General features: G+C 42.7%; 1 protein-coding gene across 4 annotated transcripts in view; it reads left to right on the forward strand.

Moving 5' to 3' along the window:
* FAT3 (FAT atypical cadherin 3) overlaps nucleotides 1-22,881 on the forward strand; it is a gene marked incomplete at both ends in the record, with an annotated part of 325,298 nt that overhangs the window by 94,953 nt on the left and 207,464 nt on the right. For all 4 annotated transcript variants that reach the window (XM_084300861.1, XM_084300863.1, XM_084300862.1 and 1 more), the window contains one exon: nucleotides 3,744-4,058. In XM_084300861.1, the coding sequence (XP_084156987.1) occupies nucleotides 3,744-4,058 (315 nt within the window). The remainder of the gene's footprint in view (nucleotides 1-3,743; nucleotides 4,059-22,881) is intronic.

The following is a 22,881-nucleotide window of genomic DNA, read 5'->3' on the forward strand; positions in this document are numbered from 1 at the left end:
GGCTTCGAGCCTGCTCACCTGGATTTCAGCTGCCCCATGTGGCAATGCAGTAGTGCCTCACTGATGGAGCATCCCGGTGGACGGGAGCATCTGCTTTTCTGCCTCGTTCATAAATGTGTCTGCAAAATCGTGAACTTGTCTTTTTAATCACTTCAAAATTTTCAGAATCTCTGCTGATGTTTCTTCTTATTTCTCGATTTGTTTAGCTCAGGTGTCATTACCTTGTCCATGTTTCTCTTCTAATTAGCAGGCAGCTGGGAAGAGTGAATCACAAGAATTATCCCAGAAGAGCTGTATGGCTGCTCCCCAAACCCTCTCCTCCTTTCTGTTCTGAACTTGAAAATAAGCTTTTAGCCTTCTTTAGTATCTGTTAATAAGCTTTGAAATAAGTGAGGTCTTTTCTGATTTTCTTGTGGTCTTATCCAGGGATATTCTCATTCTTTCCTATACTTCCACTCAGCTAACCTCAGGTACCTCAGGGCCTACCCATGGAAAGCCCCAGGGAATATCTTGCTGTTCTGATACCAGCACTATCAGCCTTTTTCCTTAAGTGATGAAGAAATGGTGATAATTAAATGGCATCATCAGTCTTCAGAGTTAGCACCTCATCTGAAAATTAAATTTGACATGTGCTCGAAAGGCGTTACCCAAATCTACATGGAGATATTGGTTAAATATTCTTGTATGTGTTCTTGTGGGTACGAACTTCAGACCCACATTTAGGAAGACAGCAGGGAGGAACTTTGGAAAAACTGAGAGTGCAGTGGAAGGGGAAGGGGATCCCAGGGCTGACACAGGGTCTCCACATGGAAAACCTGAAAGGGAACAAAGACCTCCTTCTCTATCCATCAAGCCGCTGTGTGTTGACAGGTTAAATGACAAGACATATTGAGCAAAAGGAATTAATCTGGATCTGGGACCTTTTAATAAATCAAAAGTAAAAGGAAGAATCAGTGTAGCAGACCCATTGGCAGCTGCTAACACTTGTTTCATTATCCTTTCCTTCTGAAATACACAAATGGAAAGGAACTGTTGCCAGGAGTCATAAAATGAAGGAAAAACTCAGAAGATAGATTTATTATCAGTTCAATATTGCTGAAATTCAGCTTCATAAACAGAGGTTAATTTGCTAAAATCTTCCTTGCTCGCACTGGGGGAAAACCCCACTCATTTCAATTTTTGCTCAAAGATCTAAAATAATTCTTCATGTCATCTGAATAAATCAACATCTCCAGAAGCACCAGTGTTCATCTTTTTTGCCTCATCCTTGCCCACGTGGATTTATTTTATTTATTTATTTCCAGGGGGTGTTGTTTATTATGGGCTCTTCTCATCCTGGCGATGTAATTTCTCTTCTGGACTTCTAGGCATTTTCATCACACTCTGCTACATATTTCACCCATGTTTTACAGAAAGTCATTATGTAGCACAGCCTGCTGCTGACAAGAATATTTAGAATACACTCTGCCTTTGTCCTCCAGTGCCGTGTTGCTCACCTTTGTTTTGTGAATAATATGAGCAAGAAGGACATGGACCTGGTGTTACTGCAAAGAGACCTAAGCCTACACATGTCTGGAACTGGTGCTGCTCCTTCTTCCCTGTCTTCTCTCTGTATGGTTGATGAAACTGTAGGAAAATATGTGCCAGTTCAGACTAGTGTTAAAAAAAAAAAAAATCCAAACTTGAAAAAAGTATAAAAAAGAAGAGTTGTGATAGAAGACAAGAACTAATACAACAGGCATCCATTCGGTGAGTCCTGTGCTGCCTCCCACCTCAGCACAGATTTGGATGGGGGCCATCAGGATGGGACAGGCACCATCTCTTCTCTCTTAGGGGACTTTCTGTCTTGCGCTGGGGAGTGGTGGTCCCTGAGGATGGAAGTTACCTCTTTTGCCTCTTGCTGCTACCCCTTATGAAAACAATGCAGTGACTTCACTGGTAGCCCTGAGCATAGGATGGGTTCTGCTATCAAATGGCCAGGGAAGCTCACACCAGGGCTGTTCAGATCATTACAGATCAGAAGCTTTATCAGGCCATCAAATCCCTTCCTTCTGCTGATGTCTCACAAGCGCAGGGCCATCATTTTCATGGCTGCTTGTCAAGAAATGGAATAGCCTTTCCAGTTCGCTTTTAAACCAAAGGTCATGGCTTCATCTAGTGTCGTAAATGGAATAATTGCTGCTATCTACAAAGCCAAATTTGATGCATAACTTGTAAGACTGGGGCAAGGAATAAAGTAGATGAATTACAGCTGAACTTCACATAGCCCATTAAGAAGGATTCATGATAGGACCAGCAAGGAGGAGCCCTTCTCATCATCCCACACCCAGCCCACTGCAAAGCAGCACCTGAAGCCTGCCTGAAACCCCTCTCACATGCAGCTCTGGATGCCGCTGCTGGCAGGGAGGTTGAAGAATTGTTTGTGCACATTCCAGGATCTTTAAAGCCTCTTTAAGACATCAGGATGTCCTAGGAAATTTTAGAGCAGTCTGATAATTAAAAAAATATATAAAACTAAAGGCAAAAAAGACACCTACCTCCCTTCCTAACTTTCCTCTGGAGTTAACTGGTGAGGTTGTTCTAAGCAGCATCAAGTACATCTGGGACTAAATTCAGGTTTCTTGCATTACTTCTTTACTATTTCCTCTCTATTAATGACATAATTTGCTTGTTTGCAAACTGTCCTTTGAATATATCTATCTCAAGCTTGAGACCCATCATATTCATGTGCTGTCCAAGATTTAGTGCTGGATAGAATAGGAAAATGTTCTTGGGACATGTGTCGCAAAAGTTGTGGGAAAGGGCACTTGCTTATTTTGATGTTGGTGTGAATGCATGTGTGTTGCTGGTGTACTTGGTCCTCTGTGTGTTTGCAGGCAGTGAAGGCTCTGAGTACACAAATATGAGCAGGTCTTTTAGTGCTAGCAGGTCTTCCTGGTAGAAAGGCCTTGTATCTGATATTGCTAAAGTCATGGTGGGTTTAATGCTCATTTCAGAAGGAGGATGGCTTTCTACATCACTTTAGGTAGACTTGAAGGTGCCTTGAAGTCCCTTGCTCTGTTACAGACAAATGTTTTCTCTCCTGGTTTCTTAGGGGCACAAAGAAAACCATCTGATGTTTTACACCAATAGGTAGCATGGGCAAACCTTTCCTTCCTCTGTGCTGAAGGAGGATATACTGATTGTCTAAGAGCTACTACAAGGCTAGCTTTCAATTGCTCATTATCTGGGATTTTGGCAATGTGCAATGACTTTTCTCAATATTTAATGTGCTGTCTATTTTCTGAACTCGAATGGATTATTTTAAAGTGTCCTCTAGGGCCTTTTCTTCAGCAGGGCACTGGCAAGATTTTTAAATGAGCAGCCACCTTCCCTTGTGCAATTCACTGTCAGTGGTGATCTCCCTCTCCACCACAGTTCATACAAGCTCACACCACTGGCAGAAGATGATGGCATTTCTTCTGTTACTCAGCCAGCTGCAGTCCCAGCAGAAAACTGGTTATGACACTAGGACACTTAGGAAGAGCCATCTTCTTACACAAAAAAAATTGTGATACAAAGGACTGAGATGTTGAGCAGGGTTCAGGAAGCAATGACTGTTTTACTTATAAGCATGTTTAGCTTTTGTAAGATTGAAGCATTTAATAAATCTGAGTACATTTCTATAGTACTGCCAAATTAAAAGAGATGTGTTTTTTCATTGATCCTCTTCCTGAGATCTTCTGCTTGCTGTTTTTCTGCAGGAGTTATCTACACAGCAGATATTCTCGATCGGGAGACAACCAAGTCCTACTGGTTGACGGTGTACGCGACTGACCATGGGGTCGTCCCACTCTACACAACCATCGAAGTCTACATTGAAGTGGAGGACGTGAATGACAATGCCCCTCTCACCTCTGAACCTATCTATTACCCAGCTGTCATGGAAAACTCCCCGAAGGATGTATCTGTCATTCAGATCCAAGCCCAGGACCCGGACTCCAGCACCAATGAAAAGCTGACTTACCGGATTACAAGTGGAAATCCCCAGAATTTCTTTGTAATCAATCCCAAAACAGGTAACAAAATCCTGCTGCCTTGTCATGGTAGAAAAACACAATTTAAATATTTATTGGCTTCCTTCCTTTCGGTATTTTTTCCCAACCTATGTTTTCTTGTTAGTTATCTGTCTGAAGCATCCTGCTGTGCACTTGTAAATGAGCGCGCCGGCAGCTGATGTGGGGCACATGTGCTACTGCAGCAATCGCTCGTCTGCAGGTCACTGAATAGCTGCTGGCTGTTGCCTCTTTTCCATGTCTGTAGGGATGAGACTTTGTTGCTCTGAGTCTGCAGAGCAATACTAACAGGCAGATTCAAGCTGTTGGATTTCGTGAAGCAGAGCCTTGTCCTTTGTAATCCGGCATAGCTCCGCTGAAGTGAGTGGCACTACAGTTGTCAAGTACATGTAATTAGGCTGTGTGTTACATGAGCTGGATGTAATTTTACAGCTTGTTTCATACAAAAAGACAGATGAGTAAATCTGAAAGTCCTTCCGGCCCTTAAAAGAATCTATGCATTTGCATTGATTTGTAACACTTAGGGATGAGTGGCCTGTGTGGGCAGTGTCACAGACACACTGCTGTACACCCGGTGCTCATGCTTGCTTCAAGTTCTTGTGCTTGTTGCAATGCTTCTGGCTTTATTCTGGGGTTTTGATTAAGTTTCTTTTCTTTCCTTTTTTTTTTTTTTTTTTTGTGTGTGTGTGTGTTTATTTGTATTTTCTGCAGCTTAGGAAGTCAAAAGAAATATACCTGAGTGAACACTTTTAATTTATAAGGCAATGATATTCGCTAAATAACTTTTCAACATATGTCAATCCTATTGCAATGTGTAGCTTAAGAAGGGGCTGGGAACGTTTCAGACATAAGCCTTTCTTCAGGTGAAGAAATCATAGAGCATGTGTATTCACACCGTTCAATCTGCTGAGCCCTAAGGCACATATCTCACTTATTCTTAACACTTGAAGTGGCCGAAGATGGCTCTTCCATCTGCATCCCTTCCCTTCCTCCCCCTGCCCCATAAATCCCATCTGGACAAAATACCAGAGTTAGGACTCTGCAATATTTAATTAATTACATTTAATGCACGTGCATCCCTGCCATCAGCTCCTCCCGCAGAGCATCCTGCTCAGCACATGTCTCTTCATGGCCATGAGTTTCAGACAAGTCCCAGCCATGGGTGCTTGGGTGCCACTGCTGGTAGCACCAGGTGTTTTGGTGGCCCTTCCCCATGCCAGAGCAGAGGGCAAGAATAGTTTTATCTGGTAAGAAAATTGTCATCCTCTTGAATTGCAGGTGGTGCTGAAGAGGTTCATCTTCATTTTGTGCTGCTAAAATTGTTGTCAGAGAACTTAAGGGCATCAGCATAGTTAACAATTCACTATTTCTGCAACCCCTGGGGAGGGGCATTGCTGCTTTTTTCTTGTTTTTTTTTTATTCCTTTGAAAATGATTGGACTGATGGAGTCCATGTGCACTGAGGTCCCTTGATCCCCAAAAAGGGAGTTCTGTCATTTGAACACAAGGATTTCTTCCTCCCTTGTGAAGTAGCGAAGCGTGGCGAGCTCTGCCTGCCCCGTGCTCTGTGTTGGGAGTCTGGCGTCCCAGGAGGAGGATGGGTTTGCATTAAAGTTTCCCTGAGATATCTGTCCCCGGTACATTCTCACAGGGCATTACCTTCTCTAAGGCAGTGGTTTACGCTCCAATTGCTTATAGATGCGACTTCTGCACACACAGGAGAAAGGAGAAGTGTGCCGGCCCCATGTCCTTGCTGGGATTCAGCGATGCCATAACTCACCCAGCACTTTGCATAGCAGCCACAAGTGCAGCCGTGTGCTGTATAGTCAAGATTAAAAGGTTTAATGTGAACCCAAATAAGTGATGATGACAGTGTGTGTGGGTTGAGTGAGAGCAGTCATTTGTGAGGAGGTATCTTTTGTTTTCTTTGTCACTTTGGGAGTTTAAACAGCACCAAAAAACTGACATCTTTCTCCTGTGACTAATCAGGTGTCAAGAGGCAGCACGAAGGCCCCATATCACGTTTTTCACATCCTTCAGTGCAAAGCAGCAGAAATTGGCCTCGACTGGAGATGGGAAATGGGCTGGAGCATATGGGTGCTTCTGTGGCAATCAGACATTTCTCAGATGCCCAAGTCATGGGGCTTTCGGGTTAAGTTTCTCGTTGGATTTGCTGTCAGAAATAAATGTCCCCTAAACCCAGATTATGGGGAGGCCGGGATGACAGGCATGACAGGAGGCCTGTTTCCTCTGCAGCAAAGAAGCAGTGATCATGGTTTGCTTCCTTAGATCATCAGGATATATTTCAGCAACAAATCTCCCCCTGTTGCTGGAGAACAAGGCCTTGTTGGCCTTGGCCTCCTGTGCCTTCTTCCTTTGTGTCTTTCAGGACCTGCTTTCCTACAAAGTGCAGAGAGGACACGGGGTGTATCATGGCTGTGTGAAGGGTGGGTGTTACTTCAGACATCTCTGCCACATGTCTGTGGCGTTGATGAATGGCACAGACAGAGCGAGGTGGGCAATCCCTTCTCTTTAGAGAGTCCTTGCCTGTGTGAAGAAAAATGCGCTGGGTGCTGCTTCACCCTAGTCGTGCTGTGTCCCTCTCCACCTCTGTGCAACCTCCTGTGCCTTATCTGCGGTCCCTCAAGCTCCCAACTGTATTTAATAGAAGTGCAAGTGGGCCACTGGGACTTGGCCCTGCTGGCTTCTGTTTGGGGTTTGTGGGGATGCCAGGGGGGCTCCAGTAGCTCTGTGCCTGCTCCTCAGGAGGACAGGGACACATGCAGCCCTCCTGCACAAAGCTAGCCGGTGTCACCACCCTTTAAGGTCTTTCTTTTGTCACCTCCTTTGTGTTTTTTATTTTTTTTCTATCATACCGCCCAGCATCAGTCTACACCTCGGAGTGCATTTTTACCTTGTGAGCTGATATTCATAGGTACAAGCACTGAGTGGATAATGTAGCACATGAGTACGTGTGAAACCATAAATCACCCACGCTTGAGAACAAGGGGGCCTTGTTCTGCAACCTGGTGGAGCCGTCTTCTAAGTTTAGCACGTCCAAGAGAGCAAATCTGGATTTTCCTTTAGTGGGCAAGGAGTATTGCAGTTCGCTGTTTTGTGAGGGGGCAGTTAACATGTTTTTCAAGTAGCTGAAGTGACTCTCCTGGTTATATTACTGCAGGGAAAGGTACACTAATTCCTTCAGTGCCTTTGCTTCCCAGTGACACTGTGCACCCAGCAGTGATGGAAGTGTTTAGAAGTCACAACGCCTGTCATTAGGATCAACCTAATGGGGCTGATGTGGGAGCCGGGGGTTTTCCCTCTTACCATGACTTTTGTGCAGTGGAAGGCTCGGTTTCCCTTATCAGAGCACGAGGCCTCTGGGTTTTGCTCCCAGCAGCACTGGTTGGGGCTGTGATTTGGGGCTGCAGCCAGGGATGAGACGGGCAGAAGGCCTGGGCAGGCAGCTGGGGCGGCTGGCTCCCCGCTGAGCCCGTGGCATGCCACGGCAGCCCCCAGCCCGGTGAGTTATTTCGGGGTGAGAAGCTGGTGGAAGAAGGTAAATAAAATGTATGATGGAGTTATATATAAAAGAAGATTGATTAGGGGCGTAAATTCTTATTTTTATTTCATGTATATAGGCGTTAATTTCACAGCACAGCACAGTGGTAATTTACTGCATTGATTTATTAGTTTCTGTGCTCTGAAGAAAACAATGAATTTTAATTCAAGCCATCACTTTTTTTTTTTTAGTGTTCCACATATATTGGAGAAACCCCATAAGCTTCTCTTCAGCCTTATGGAGATGAGATTAAGAGATATTTTAACTAACAAGCCAGCAGACCAAACTTAGCTCTCATGCACAGCAATTCTGTTGATGGTAATGAGTTTACTCTAAATTCACGCTGGTGTGTCTGAGAATTTTGTTTACACCTTGCTTTGGCTCTTGCTGGCAGTGTTTTAACAAAGACAGAGCTCTGGCACTCCCAAAATAGTATTTGCTGCAGCTTTAAAGCAGGCTGCACTAGTGGGGTTAGAAATTGTGTATGTAGGTCAGTACATCATTTCAGAGCAGTGATTCTCCGCTTCTGGAAGTCGTCTCTGAACTGTCACATGCTGCACCTAGATTTGGAAAGAGACTGGATATTTTCATACTGAAGTAATATTAATATTTATTTAGGCTAATGTGGGAATAGCGAGTGTCATGTTTAAATTGGTATGAATGCTAAGGAAGATACCTCTTCTAAGCAGGCTTTTCTTTCTTTAGCGCTTACTGAGACAGCACAGGATCCTGCTGGGGCTGAATTGCAATGCCATATGAAAACAGTACTTCACCCTCCTGCCATACCTCCCGATTTTTATGGATACTTTTATCTTGTTTTTCCTGAAATCCCCACATGTATTCCTTTTTTTGAGCCAGGTGCTCAGCTGTTGTACCGTGTCCTGAAGGTTGCCAGTACTGCTGTTGGCTGCCCAGTGCCTCTGCTCAGCCCAGAAGTAATGGTATGCCGGTGAGGAGAGAGACTGAGGCTGGTATATTCAGGAGAGCACTCCTGGGACTCTGCAATAAATTCTTGATCTCCAAGAGCCAAGTTTGTCATGTTGTTGCTGGTTTGTTGTTTTATTTTTTGTAGAGCAGACAAAGAAAGATGGTTAAAGATGCCACTTTTTTTTTTTTTTTTTTTTTCAATTCTGTTGGGATTTAGGGGTAGATAACATTTCAAGGGAACTCACCTTGCACTGGAAGCACATTTTGGTGGTCTTAATAATCCAGTTATTAACATTTGTGCTGTACTTTGGGTGCTGCAAAAAGCCATATGGACAACGAATGGGAGTGGAGGCAACTTAGTTCCTGCTACAGCCTTTCACATCTTTTAGGTTTAAATCCAAGCTGCACTGAGTTAGGGGAAAGGCTAGTATTTATTGGTTCTGGAAAGCAAGGGGCATCTAAAACCTTCCACAATATCATAATCAAAGTTAAATGCCAAGCCATTTGAAAAGATTAAACAAAATTATTTTTTGATAACATTTCTAAGGGACTTTGGATCAATAGCATGAGACTAAATGTAGTACTACCTTGGTCTGTAAGAAGCATTTCATGCTACTTTTTAAAGTCTTCAAGAATAGACAATTAAAGTGTTCATTCTTGAGCATTGGTTCTCCCTCCTCCCCCTGTTATGGTATTTCTGCTGCATTAGTGGGGGACATGTCTGCGACTGCACTTGTTGCTGTTCATGCTGTTAAACTCTTAAAAAAATTCCCCATCTTAGACATTTTGTAAATGAAGACCTTTAGTTTTTTGTTTTGTTTGTGGTCTCTTTTTCTTCTTTCCCCTGTGATTGTGTAACTTGCCATCCATCTCCCTCCTGGGCACGTTTTACTTGCAGTAGAGATCAAACTGGGCAGTCACCTCCCTCCAGGCTGGAGGCTCCTTCTGGAGGGCATCTGGTGGCACCTCCTGCCCGTGTGTTTGGCACAGTGCCGTATCCGGTAGCTCTGTGCGTTGTAACACTGCTGTGCAGATCGTGTTGTGCCCACTGCCATTCATACTGCACGTGTCCCCGTGGTTCAGCTGCCCTGCCCAAGACTGTAGAAAACTTCGCGGAGCAAGCACCCATTGATTGTAGGTCTCTTAAATTAATGGTGAATTTGAGGACTTCTGTCTCTCTTCTGTGGTATCCAGCATTTTTTTGGACAAATACTGAGTTCTCTAACAGTTGCGCCATCCAGCCCAATATATCGATAACTGATCTGTTAACTACCCATAACTAACACAGATTTTTACAATGTAATTCCCTTAGAACATTAGCTAGCTTCCACTTTCTGTAATTTATATTATATCAACACATGCTAAATGATCTACTTTCTTCTTTCACCTCTCAATATTTTTAACTGTGACTCTCAATGACTTCTTTATTATGTGCTCATTGTTAAAAATTGAGCTTCTGAGTATTTTAAAAGCTTTAATTTCTGGTTTGGGATGGCTCATTCTTTACTTGACACCATATTTCCAGTGCTTTGAGCCTGAGGTTAGCAGCTCGCAAATCAAAGGACCATGGATGTTGCAGTTATGTGCTAAATCACAGTGGGACCTAGAAGCTCATCAGGCATTGTACAACATGTTAGTCAAAGTTGCTGCCTTAAGGAGCTTGTCATAACAACAACAATAATAGTAATAATAATAATAATTAGGGGAGAAAAAAAAAAAAAAAAAAAAGAAAGGATGTAAATCATCAAGTCCATCTGCTTGCCAGTGCACGTTTATTCCCCAGAGCACATTTTCAATTAACTCCTGAGCTGCAGCCCAGCAGTGACACGAACTCTTCTTTTGACTTTGATTGAGTCACGTAGCCTCACTCTGTTTCTATTTTTTTTGGTGTAAGTGGAAATATTTTCTTACCTTATGTGATTGTTCTGGAAATTAGTCCAGTTTGCAGATCAAATAGGCTTTGAAAATGCAAACTATTGATTTTTCAGGCATCTCAGCATTAATAGGCATCCATGCACAGTCATATATTCATAGGCATATTAAAAGAAAAAGGAATATCACTTCTAGAATGGTTGAAGAGGAATATAAAACCTTTTTAATTTAAGTAGCTATAGTCTCGTGGCAAGACCACTGATTCCACAGAAAATGAGAAAACATGGGCTCAGCCCATCCATTTCTTCCCTTTTCTCTGGCAATGATTTTCTCCTTACTCTGTATGTGTTATCTGTGTAGGGGATAAAGGTGTGAGCTGTGTCACCTTAGTTGAGGCTACAGTAATGCTGCTATTAATAAAATAATAAATCCAGCTTTATCACCTCTTCTGAGCAGGCCTGATTTCTGCTAGCAGTGGGGTTTGATTCGTGAAGCACTGAATACAGTTGAGCTTGCTGGATGACTCTGATATCAAGTGTCTCTTTTAAAATTATATTAGCAGATACAATAGTGCTCATAAATGCCTTTTTTTTTTTTTTTCTGTAATCAGCAGATTTAAACGTGGCATATAGAAATTTTAACCTTTCTTTAGATCTCCATGATGACCTTTTTAGCCCTCTTTCATGGTAAGAAGCTTTGTGAGTTTTACCATTGACTCGACTGGGCCATTGTTATCCTTATTCAATAAGACATCAGTTTTTAACCTGAACTCCCCGTCTGTTTCAGTAGAGGTGTATGTCTGAAGGGCAGCAGTGTGGCGTGGGCCTGCGAGTCAGTGCTTTCTCCTGGAGAAGGTTACTGCCTGATAAGAGAAAGAGGCAGGGAAATACTGATCTTAAGTTAATGCCATGCCAGTGGGGAGGAATGCCCCTGCTGATGTTAGGAGCATTAGTCCACCCCCAATCACAGTGACAATCCCACGGTGAACCTCTTTTTAACATTTCCCTGCAGAAAAATAACTCCTTCCTGTCCTGCCCCAATACAGATTCTGGAACAGCAGGAATTTTGCCGCTGATCCCATAAATCTGCATTGTTGTATGTTACAACAGTCATTTATAATTTTCAAAAAACACCAGGAAAACAGGCTTCTGTTGTATTCAAAACTCTGGCTATCGCCTTAGCTGTATATCTGATTTTTCTACCTTGTCTGTCAGTCCACTTTCTCTGTTCATACATTTCCAGAAGCCACGGCTAGTCAGAACTGGTCAAGAAACCATCTATAAGTTGTTTTGTTCCTTCACTGATTTGTAATTAGGGCTGTTGCATTCACTTTCAGGTAACCAACTACTCTTGATAAAATTATTATCAATGACAAGCATAATCGAGATTATTGGGTGAAGCTGTGTACCATAAGTATTGAGTCACAGCCCTGTTAAACATATGCACACATACACATGCTATGGACACTTGTCATATCCTGCCATACATTATTACGGTAATAGCAGTGAATGCCCTTATGTTACAGTAATTGCTTGTGGCCCAAGCCTGAACTCTGGCAAGGGAAATTAGGTTTGTGAGTTATGGATGCAGGGACATGGAGCCTGTGAGTGTGATGTTCATGCAGGGTTAGGGGTGTGGAGCTGCCGGGGAGGAAAATAAAGCTGTGATGTTGGGCCAGATAAGGTGAAGGCTTGGGGGTGGGGAATGTTGACTTTTGCTTTCTTTTTATTGCTTCTGCTTTTTAATCAATCAAGTAACTTGCATTTTGCTGTTGCTCAACAGTCAGAGGTACGCTGTTTGTCTATGATTTTTAGATCTTGCAAATCAGATCAGACAATACAAGGATCAATCAGCATGTTTCCCTCTTCCGTAGCTGCTCAGAATATATTCATATTGTCATCTTAGGACACACACTTCCTTGGCTTGAGTGGTGTATCTTCACCTTACTGTATGAGCATTTTCTAATTTCTCTTTACTGACTTCACTGGAAGTTAGCAACAAAGCCTGCAGCCATAATTTACTCTCAGGGTAACATCCGGTCCTCAGTACTTAACAAAAAGCAGAGGTGGAGACATTTCCTCTCTGAGAGAATGAGATTGACCTATTCTATGTGTGAATATTAAAAAAAAAAAAAAAAAAAAAAAAAAAAAAGAGTCAGGAAATGGGAATAAGAAGGGAGGGCAACTGTAAAGACAGGTGTGTTTGCATAAGCCATCATGATGTCAGTAATTACAAACTATTAATTTTTTTTTGTCTTCTGTCACGTAGGAGGTTGTGTCAGCACCTAATAAACCTCCAAAGCTTCATCACCTTGCAATACAGCTGAACTGGTCTGTTGAAAATTAAGGTTAATAGTAGATCAGTGTTATTTTTCCTCTTCTGTCTCTCTCTGATTCTCTGTCTCCATTAGAGTTACACTGTTATATCCAAAGATAATTATTTCCTGTGAAATTATTCTCCCCTCACTTTCCCCCTTCCCTTTATGTTAATGAGAGTGCTTTTCTCTCACTGTGAAGATTGACACAACTTCTTTGAAGTTAGTAATGCTGTTGCCAGTTCTTGCCAGTTAAGTATGTGACCTTATCAGTATAATTGTACAGATCGCGTCGCCATATGTCTAGATGCACAGAGCTTAATTTAACAGAAGACATATATGTATAAAAATAAAGCAGTATCTGGGGGTTAAATATTGGAAGACCCCCCTAATCACAGTTTTCATCTTATACAAAACTTTCTACAGAACTCTTACATCTCTGAAGTTCAATTAAAAAAAAAAAAAAAATTCCCTGCAAGGGACCCTGGTCTTGTAGCTATATTTTCACATTGATCATCCTGTGGCTTCAACAATCCCTGTACTTCCTCACCAGTTGTGCTTAAATGTTTTCTCTTCCCTTGATGGTAAGTCCTCCACACCATATGGTAAGGCAGAGCAGCACTGCTGTACCTTTTGAGCAAACAAGAAACTGAGGCAAAGGAAGCAGCTAACAACCTATGCCAATAATGAAGATTTGGTCTTAATTTGCTTTCAAAACTACTGGCCACATATAAAACCTTCCTGGCGATGGTCCAGACCAGCCTGCCCCACTGAACCTTGAATGTTAGGCTGACCCCATACCTCTTTCCCCTCAAATGCTGTTTTCCCTACAACCTACGCAGAAACTACCTGGGCATGTAGGAGCCTCACCTGCTTCCTATCCTATTTCCTATCCTGTTTCCAATTAGCCCACCATTTCCCATCCTTGTCTTTCACCTCCTCCTCACTTGCCCAAAGGCAACCCTGGGTTGCCCAAAGGCAAAGAAGGATTCCAGTGTGTATAGGGATGGCACTAATGGCATCAGGCACAGGACCAGGATGGCACTAATGAAGCCTCTAAGGCATGTAAAGACCAAGCTGACTCATGTCCCTTGGGTGTGTGAAGCGAAACCTCTCGCTGTCAGCCTAATGCTTGCACAGCAGCTTGCCTGATACTGTTGTGGAGCAAGGAGGCAAACCCAGAGCTCTGAAGTCCCAGGCTGGCCTCGCACATTTGTACTCTTTCTTTCTCCATAGTACATTTGCTTGTATTTGCTTTGCAAGAATATTTGTGCTCATTGCATCCTGTAAATATGAGTCAATGTCATTATCTGCTGTGGGTTTGTTGTCATATAAGAGAAATGTCTTTTTTTTTTTTCAGATGATTTACGTGCACGGAATCTGTGCTGCAGTAATCTATTTGTATGGTAATTAACAAGTAGCTTTTCAGACCTTGGTTTTAAAACTGCATATTTCTTGAACTTCAACTTAATAACAGCATATGAACATCAATGCACATTCACCATTTATTTAATGTAGCCACAATACACAAAAGATAAATGTAAGTCTGGTCAGCAGGAGAATATTTTGATTATAATTAATTTTGCATCCCTTCACCATATGTTCATATTTTCTAACCTTCATTTGAATCATAGACACTATGTAATAAAATGTGCAGTGTATATATATATATGTATATATATATAGAGAGAGATAAAGTTGGTTAGAGAAGCACGGGTGCTTATGGTACTACAGCTTCAGCTGAATTATATGGTTTATGCCACCCAAGGATCTGGCCATCTTATCCTTAAACGGGTATTATTATGGCAGGATGCTGTCATTACTTAAAAATGTTCAAGTTATTTTTGTTAATGTGAGAACAAGGCATTTTTTTAATCTCTGAAGAAATGTTGTATGCCCGTGATTTACATTATTCAGAGAGATCCTTTGGGAGACGCTGCTGAGAATGGAGAAGTTTCTTGTTTTCATTATTATTCTATAAATTTAAGGCAATTCTTGAGATGGAACCTGGGAACATACTACAAATGACACGGGGAATAATTGTTACTAAATTTAATTTATTGAGTATGTGTGAATTAGATTGATTAAACAGAGAGAATAAACACACACAAGATTACCCAAAATAGGTGCAAGGATGGAAAAATCTTAGATAGCATTAACGGCTTAAAATTGTATGATGCTGTAGATATTTTTCAATGAGTCTATAATTTCTTATGGGATTTATCTCATTTTTTCTTTCTTTCTTGTAATACTTAATGTAATCCAAACTGATTAGGTGAATATTATGTATTAAAGGAGAAAAAATAAAGCAACCACATGACCAAAATTAACTCTAAAGTAGTCCACAGGGGCAAACTGCAGCATTGCCTCAGTAAGATGCCCATGATCTGAATTTTTATGTCTGGAAACCCCTCAGTTTGACTTGGGTTTGTTTGGTGAGGAGAGTCGTCCACCGGATGATGACCAGCATGGTGTCAGAGAGGCAAATAGGCAGGATTTAGATGTAGTCACTCTTTCACCAGTGGTTTCATCACCCTCCCATGAGTTCAGCTCCCATCTGTCTGATTTGTTCTCCCCTCCTGCTACCTGGTGTTGAGGAGGGAGGATCAAAACGGCATTTCCACCCAGTTATTTATACTGGAGAGGAAGCCTCTTCCTCTCCACCTCCAAAACTTCTGTTCTTGCTTTTCACTTGGAGTCATTGTGCAGAATAACTGGGATTTTATGAACACCCTGCAAGGCATCAGCCTAACCTCTTTAACTTGTGGTTTTGTTAACAACAGATACACAGCACTGGGAATGTGATAAAAGACTTAATAGGAAAACAGAAATGTCAGAGAAGGGAAAATTTCTGTAGAGAGACGCCATTTTTGCTTATGAATATATATGAGGAAAGAGATGAAAACATGAATAAAATAATACATGTTTTGATGAAGTGACTGTATAAAGACAGTTGTCTCAAACAGAAAATACTCTGAAGACTGTTTCACACGAAACTATGGACCGTGTGTGTATTTGGCTTGTGTCATCAAGAACTCTCACCCTTACCTATGAGAGTGCTTTTGAGTAAAATCAAAAACAAAACAAACAAAAAAAAACACCTGTACCCTTAACATAGCTTAATTTCTCCACAATGAGTGCTGCACAAAAAGGAAGAGAGACTGTGTTTCATTTTTACTTTTCATTTAGTATTTAGAAATAATTCAGAACTAAGAAGAATTCTGTGAGGAAAAGCAAAACCTGTGCTGCCTCTTGGTAATCTGAAACTATGACTTTTTTAAGTATTTATTTGCAATCTTGTAGCACCTTTATAGCTACAGTCATGAGGCAGCACCCTGCTGAGCTTGGCAGCGTAGATGGAGTAAAAGATGGTCGCTGCACCAAAAAACTCGCAGTCTAAAGGAAGCCTGAGACAACAGATGGGAAAAAGCAGATGGGGATGCAGAATTAAAACCAAGGCGGTATTGATCAGCCTTAAGTGAGTCGAGACCATGCTGTTAAAATGGAGGAGCGGGCAGTTCGGTCCCTCGCTGGCATGGTGCTGGTGTGCCTGCATGCACCACAGGCATTGTCCTGGGGCTGCAGATCCTGGCACTGTGCAGAGCAGGGAGGAGCAGCTGGAGGGGCTTCACCCCAAATTATCACAGGGATGGCAGAGGGGAATGGTGCTTTGGTGGCATATGGGTGGTGGAGGCCATGCTCACTAAATCCTGACTGGCCCCATGATGCTGGGACTGCTGCAGCCCTCTGCTCTCTTCCAGCGGGGGACAGGCCACACTGCCTGGTTGGCACCACGAGGAAAGTGCTCAAACAGCCTGAAAAACTATAAAATGTGCGTTTCATAAGCTGTATGACACCTGTATGCTTGAAAGGAGGCTCTGAACACTGTGTACAGGCAGCAGCATTGGAGGAGTTGGCCTGGTCTCCCAGCAGCTCTCCTTTAGGTGCTTCATGGGGGACAGAGTTTTGGCGCTGCCTCAGGTAACATCCAGGCCATAACTTCAAGCACATGGCAATTCAGACACCCTCACATAGCACTGTCTCCCCACTAAAAGGGGAATTTATGTTTGCCAAAGGGCAGAGCAGCCTCATGCCAGGTTCGGTGAAGGCTTTGGCCTTCAGGGGAGGGGAAGGTGTTGGCAGTGGGGCATCCAAGCTGTTGGCCCCGCGCTGCTCTCCCTGCCTGCCCTGCACCTTCATCCCTCAACAGCTTCCCCGTCAGTCTCATGGTGTAAATGGGGTATAGGACGTGGCTGGTAATTCTGTCTGGTTGTTGGTACAGTGGATGCATGCTCTTGGCCTCCTCCCCGCTCTCTGTCTCATGGGTGTCTGCTCCTCAGCTCCTTGTTGCCTTCAGCTGAGCTGGCAGCGGGTGCCTACATCTACAGACATTTCCCTCTGCCTCTCTCAAGTGTCTCTTAATATATACATATATATATATACAGAGCATAAAATATAGCATATATTTTATTTATATGTATCTTTTTTTTTTCCCAAAATTTTTTGCACGACTTGCGAAGTACTTTTTTTAGATTTTGCTTTTTTTTTAAAACTGAAGGATTTTTCAACAAAAACATTTGAAGTGGATTTTTTTCTTTTAGTTTTCCTTCCATGGCATGTATATAATTTTAGTTTTTTTTTTTTCCCTCCTCTCCTCATCCTTTTTCATAAGCAAAGAAAGACAGCAAGAGTCTTACAATAAAAAAGCTTAGTTGCTGTTTCTTTAGAATATGAAGGAGAAGCCACCCCGGAAGGCTGAGCTTTTCAAAAATGGTACCCAGCTGTGCTTCTGAAAGGTGAAATTCCTTTGTATTCTGGAAAAGCTGGCTTGTCTTCTCACCATAGTTAAAAAATGAAATATCTAATGGAGTATCCCAGTCTTTTCCTCCAAAACCGCAGCTTGAGATTTTTTTATTTTTTTTTTTTTGTAGAGGGAGTTTACAGAGTCCTGTTGTCTACAGCCATGGTGAGATTTGGGAAGGTGTCTGTGCACTTCCCATTGCTAGGTGGATGACAGCAGTGATAGCTGTAGACACGCATCATAGAATTAAGAACCTAGGTGTTCTTCAGCTGCCTCTTTAGACAGTAGGACTCACTTTTAAATGATGAAGTTAGAAGTTTAGAGCCAGCTCCTCATCTCTTTTAAAGCATGTCTGGATCCTGTGTCAAGCCGTGTACTTGAAAGGATCACACCACTGAGGTTCTCAGTCACCTTTTTTAAAATCTAAAATTTGCACCACCTTATTGTAAGAAGCTGAAAAAATTCAGTCTGTTTAATTTGTCAAGAAAACTTCAAGAGGTGATGCCTTCATGGTTTGTGTGTGCCTACACAGGGACAGGATTTCTGACAAAAGTTTTCTTTCATCTAACAGATAAAAGGCATAAAAGTCAGTGGAAGGTGAAGTTAGAGAAATTCAGACCAGAAAAAAAATATCTTATTTTTCTGGCTCAGGATAGTAGTATTAGCTGTAAAGATGCTGTTCTGATGTTATGGTCTAGGAGCAGGAGCCAAACAGTAAAATTGCATAAATGTTGTTATGTAGGAGCTCAGAAGAGATGATCTTACTTGCACTGAAAACCTATTAATGAAAAACAAATGAAGTTTAAACACAAAATGACTGTAGTTGTAGAGTAGAGGGGAACTGTGGCACAGCTCACTTTTGCACTGAAAGCTGGAGGAAAGGCTGTGTGTGTTCTGGGAACAGGTGATGTATACTCAAATATACATCTGTGCGTTCCCGTGTTTTTCTGCTCTGGGCTTCTTGAATAGCATTTTTGCCATGCAATGTTATAAACAAATCAATAAAAGAAAATAGGCACTTTCCTTATTTTATGATATATATTCCTACAGTGCTTCTAACAGGATTGTTAGAAACAAGAAAATGTTAACAGCAACTTGCCTCACATAAGGAACATCATTTTCTTGTTCCAACACAGTTGAAACATTTGCAGACCACATTCTTCTTAAATCACTCTTTCACTGATAGCAGAGTGTAATGGAGCTTTTCAGACTCTTCTTGTTACAAATTTTTGGATTAAAAAGTTTCCTATCAGTTACAGCACAGCAATAAGCACATTCAGTGAGGTGTGGGATAGGAGTGACTTCTTCCATTTCTGGGGGCGAGTAATATTTTATCATCTTGCAGACTTCCTGCAATTTGGTATGCTGAGAGAAATTAATTTGACTGTTTACGATATTTAATTCTCAATAATTATTCAAGCATATATAACTACAGACATTTACAGTATGTAGTAAACAGATGGATTAGCAATTGTGCATGTAATTAGAAATTACACTTAAAATACAAAAGTGCATTTGAATATTCAGCTGCTTTTAAAATGGAAAAAGGTAGAAATGTAGCTCTGAGTGGCTTAGAAATGCTTTAAAGAAACTAGAGTCCGTGAAGTGCCCTTCATAAGTGAGTCCTTGCCATAAAATACGCACTGAATTGTAATTGCAAATTACATACACGTTTTGTTTTTTAAAGATAAGACTAACTTGTTTCGATTCGGTGATCATTTTGGTGCTGGTGTGATGTCAGGATGACCGCAAGATCATTTTTTGTACCCTTCAGGCCAAAACTTCCCCTCTAGTTGCTGCATCCGTGCCACACAGCGCTGCACCAGGGCAGTCCTTGGCTCCCTGCAGGCTCACGTATCTCAGCCCAGCTTCTTCTAGAGGTCCACTTGAGTCATGACACTTGAGAAATGATTTTAAGACAAGATAAATCTCTCCCAGAAATTGTGGAACTGTCAGGATGTGAATGTACCATAAATGAATAACAGCCCGATCTTATTACTTTAGAGTTTATCCTTTTCCCCACCTTGAATTTTGATGCAATCGTTCATTCTGTCTGGTCAAGATTGATTCGTAAGATAGGTGGCACAGCGACCACAGTAAAGTCGTCAAAAATACCAGTGAATGATTTTTAGGAGTGACTTGTGAGAAGCCATTTTAGATGCTTTTGGAGGTGCTTTGAATTTTGAAAGTTTAGATGGTCTTTGCTTTAGCCCAGAGAAGATGTGGATGCCCCATCCCTGGAGGTGTTCAAGGCCAGGCTGGATGGGGCTTTGGGCAACCTGGTGTGGTGGGAGGTGTCCCTGCCCATGGCAGGGGGTTGGAGCTGGGTGGGCTTGAAGGTCCCTTCCAACCCAAACCATTCTGTGATTCTGTTTCTATGAAAATACTACTGCCCAGTTTTACATGTGGTCTTATAACGCAGCCCATGGGCTAAACGCTTTGGCATTTACACTGTTAGTTTAGGTCTAACTCAGTTCTGGTGTAGAAGCCCATCTTCTTTTTCTTTAATCTTAAAAAAAAAGAAAAAAAAAAAAAGGAAAAATAAAGTCCCACTCCTTTGTCTCATGGCTGCTTAAAAAAAAAAAAAAAGTGACTGTAACTGCGCTGTAACACCTACAAGGAATGAGTTTTATCCTGCTCACAGTGAAGTCAATGGGATTTCTGCCATTGCCGCAGATGGGTGTGGGATTGAACCCTTAGTGATTGTCTGAGTGTGAAATGAGAAAATATATTTAGCTGGGCTTATATGAGACTATTAGATACAAATACTCATCTAAGATAATGGTTGTAGCTAATCTCTGTGGCCTTCCAGTGTATTGACCATAAAGTATGTCATGAGTATGGAATAACCCATTCCCCCATATCTGTCTCTTCCCTTTCAGGGGATTGTAACAAAACACAGAAAAAAATGCAAATCTTTGAATTCTCTGCCTATAGAAATTTACTGCATTTAAGGAATTATTTTAGCTTCAGGAAAAAAAAATTAATGGGTTGAAGATGATACTTCTGTTGCTATAGTTGTAATCCCATTATTTGTGTATTATACTACTGTTTTTGATACTGTGTTCTATTTATTTATTTATTTGCTGATGGAAGTCATTTTTTCCCAGACCTTCCAGGATAGTGCATGAGAGCCCCTCTGTTTTTCCTGCTTACATTATTTTCTGCTTTAGAGGTGGAAGCAGAGGTTTCTCAGTGTGATAGAGTAGTGAATGAACAGATTCATAGTCATAAGGTCAGAGGGGTTATTAGATCACCTGTTCTGACCCCATGCACAGTTCAAGTTGTGGAAAATCACCTAATTACTCCTACACTGACACGTCTAACTGGTGTTTGACTGAAACCTATATTCCAGGAAGATATTGATTTAAAGGCTACAACACCTTTTTTTTTTTTTTTTTTCCTGATGCTTATCTCCTTCATTCTTTGAAATCATTCTGCTTTATTTGTCATTTGAATTTGTCTGCCTTTTCTTTCTAGCTGTTGGCTTTGGTTTTACCTTTCTCTGCTGGAATAAAGAGCCCTTTACTCCCTTGTAATTTCTCCCTTTTGTAGTGGGTTTACGTGGCAAGGTTTTGGTAGCAGGGAGCCATAGGGGTGGTTTCTGTGAGAAAGATCTAGAAGCTGCCCCATGTTTGGGAAGGGCCCCATTGTTTTCCAGATCCGAGCCAATAAGCGATGTTGTTTTTCGCCTCTGTGAGAGCATATTTAAGACAGGGAAAAAACGCTGCGCCACACAGCAGCCGGAAGAGTCAGAGGAGTGAGGAACAGCCTTGCGCCAAGGTCAGTGTAGAAGGAGGGGGAGAGGTGCTCCAGGCGCCGGAGCAGAAGTCCCCTGCGGCCTGTGGTGAGGACCATGGTGAAGCAGGATGTCCCCCTGCAGCCCATGGAGTACCACGGTGGAGCAGGGTTCCACGCTGCAGCCCGTGGAGGAGACCACGGTGGAGCAGGTGGCCCTGCACCGACGGAGGCTGCCGCCTGTGGAAGACCCCTGCCGGAGCAGATTCTGGGCCGGACCTGTAGCCCGTGGAGAGGAGCCCACGCAGGAGCAGGTGATCTGGCAGGAGCTGCTGCCCGTAGGGGAGCCAGGTTGGAGCAGTTTTCTCCTGAGGGATGGACCCCGTGGTACGGACCCATATCTGGAGCAGTTCTGGAAGAGCTGCTGCCTGTGGGAAGCCCACGCCGGATCAGTTCATCAAGGACTGCATCCCGTGGGTGGGACCCCACAGCACAGGGGACGAGAGTGACCGAGAAGGAGCGGCAGAGAAGAAGTGCTGTAGACTGACCATAACCCCCATTCCCCGTTCCCCTGCGCCGCTCGGGGGGAGGAGGTGGAAGAGGGTGGATGGGGGGAAGGTGCTTTTGTTTTTTTTTTCCTTTGTTTCCTCACTTCTCTCGCTTGTTAGTTGTAGGCAATAAATTTTACTATCTCCTTATGCCGAGTCTGTTTTGCCCGTTACAATAATTATTGCGTGATTTTCTAGTCCTTATCTCAATCCTTGAGCCCTTTTCACATATTTTCTCCCCATTCCTCTTTGAGGAGGGGGAGTGAGAGAGCGGCTGTGGTGGAGCTCGGCTGCCCACTCGAGCGGAACCACGACAGTCTTTTTTGGCGCCCAACGTGGGGCTCGAGGAATTTGAGATAAGGATGATAGTTAGTAGAAGTAACGGGCAAAAATATGTGCAGGATGATTGTTAGGAATGTACAAGTTGTGAAGAATTAAGAAAGCAGTAACTGTTAGTGTGGTGAAGGGACGAGGGGTGGTGTGTGTGTAAAATGTCCACCTTGTCGGTGCTGTGATGATGTTATGTTTATTTTGGTGTGGTGAATTCTTTTTCGTTTTGATTTAAGTGAATTTTGTGAAGGTTGTTGTGATAATTGTAAAGTAAGAGTATGTTGTGAGTAGTCTTAAATATGCTTTTAACAGAGGCGAGGGGTGGAATGTAGTGGGTTTACGTGGCAAGGTTTTGGTAGCAGGGAGCCATAGGGGTGGTTTCTGTGAGAAAGATCTAGAAGCTGCCCCATGTTTGGGAAGGGCCCCATTGTTTTCCAGATCCGAGCCAATAAGCGATGTTGTTTTTCGCCTCTGTGAGAGCATATTTAAGACAGGGAAAAAACGCTGCGCCACACAGCAGCCGGAAGAGTCAGAGGAGTGAGGAACAGCCTTGCGCCAAGGTCAGTGTAGAAGGAGGGGGAGAGGTGCTCCAGGCGCCGGAGCAGAAGTCCCCTGCGGCCTGTGGTGAGGACCATGGTGAAGCAGGATGTCCCCCTGCAGCCCATGGAGTACCACGGTGGAGCAGGGTTCCACGCTGCAGCCCGTGGAGGAGACCACGGTGGAGCAGGTGGCCCT

Source organism: Netta rufina (assembly GCF_964035555.1).
Source record: "Netta rufina genome assembly, chromosome: 1".
NCBI lineage: Eukaryota > Metazoa > Chordata > Aves > Anseriformes > Anatidae > Netta > Netta rufina.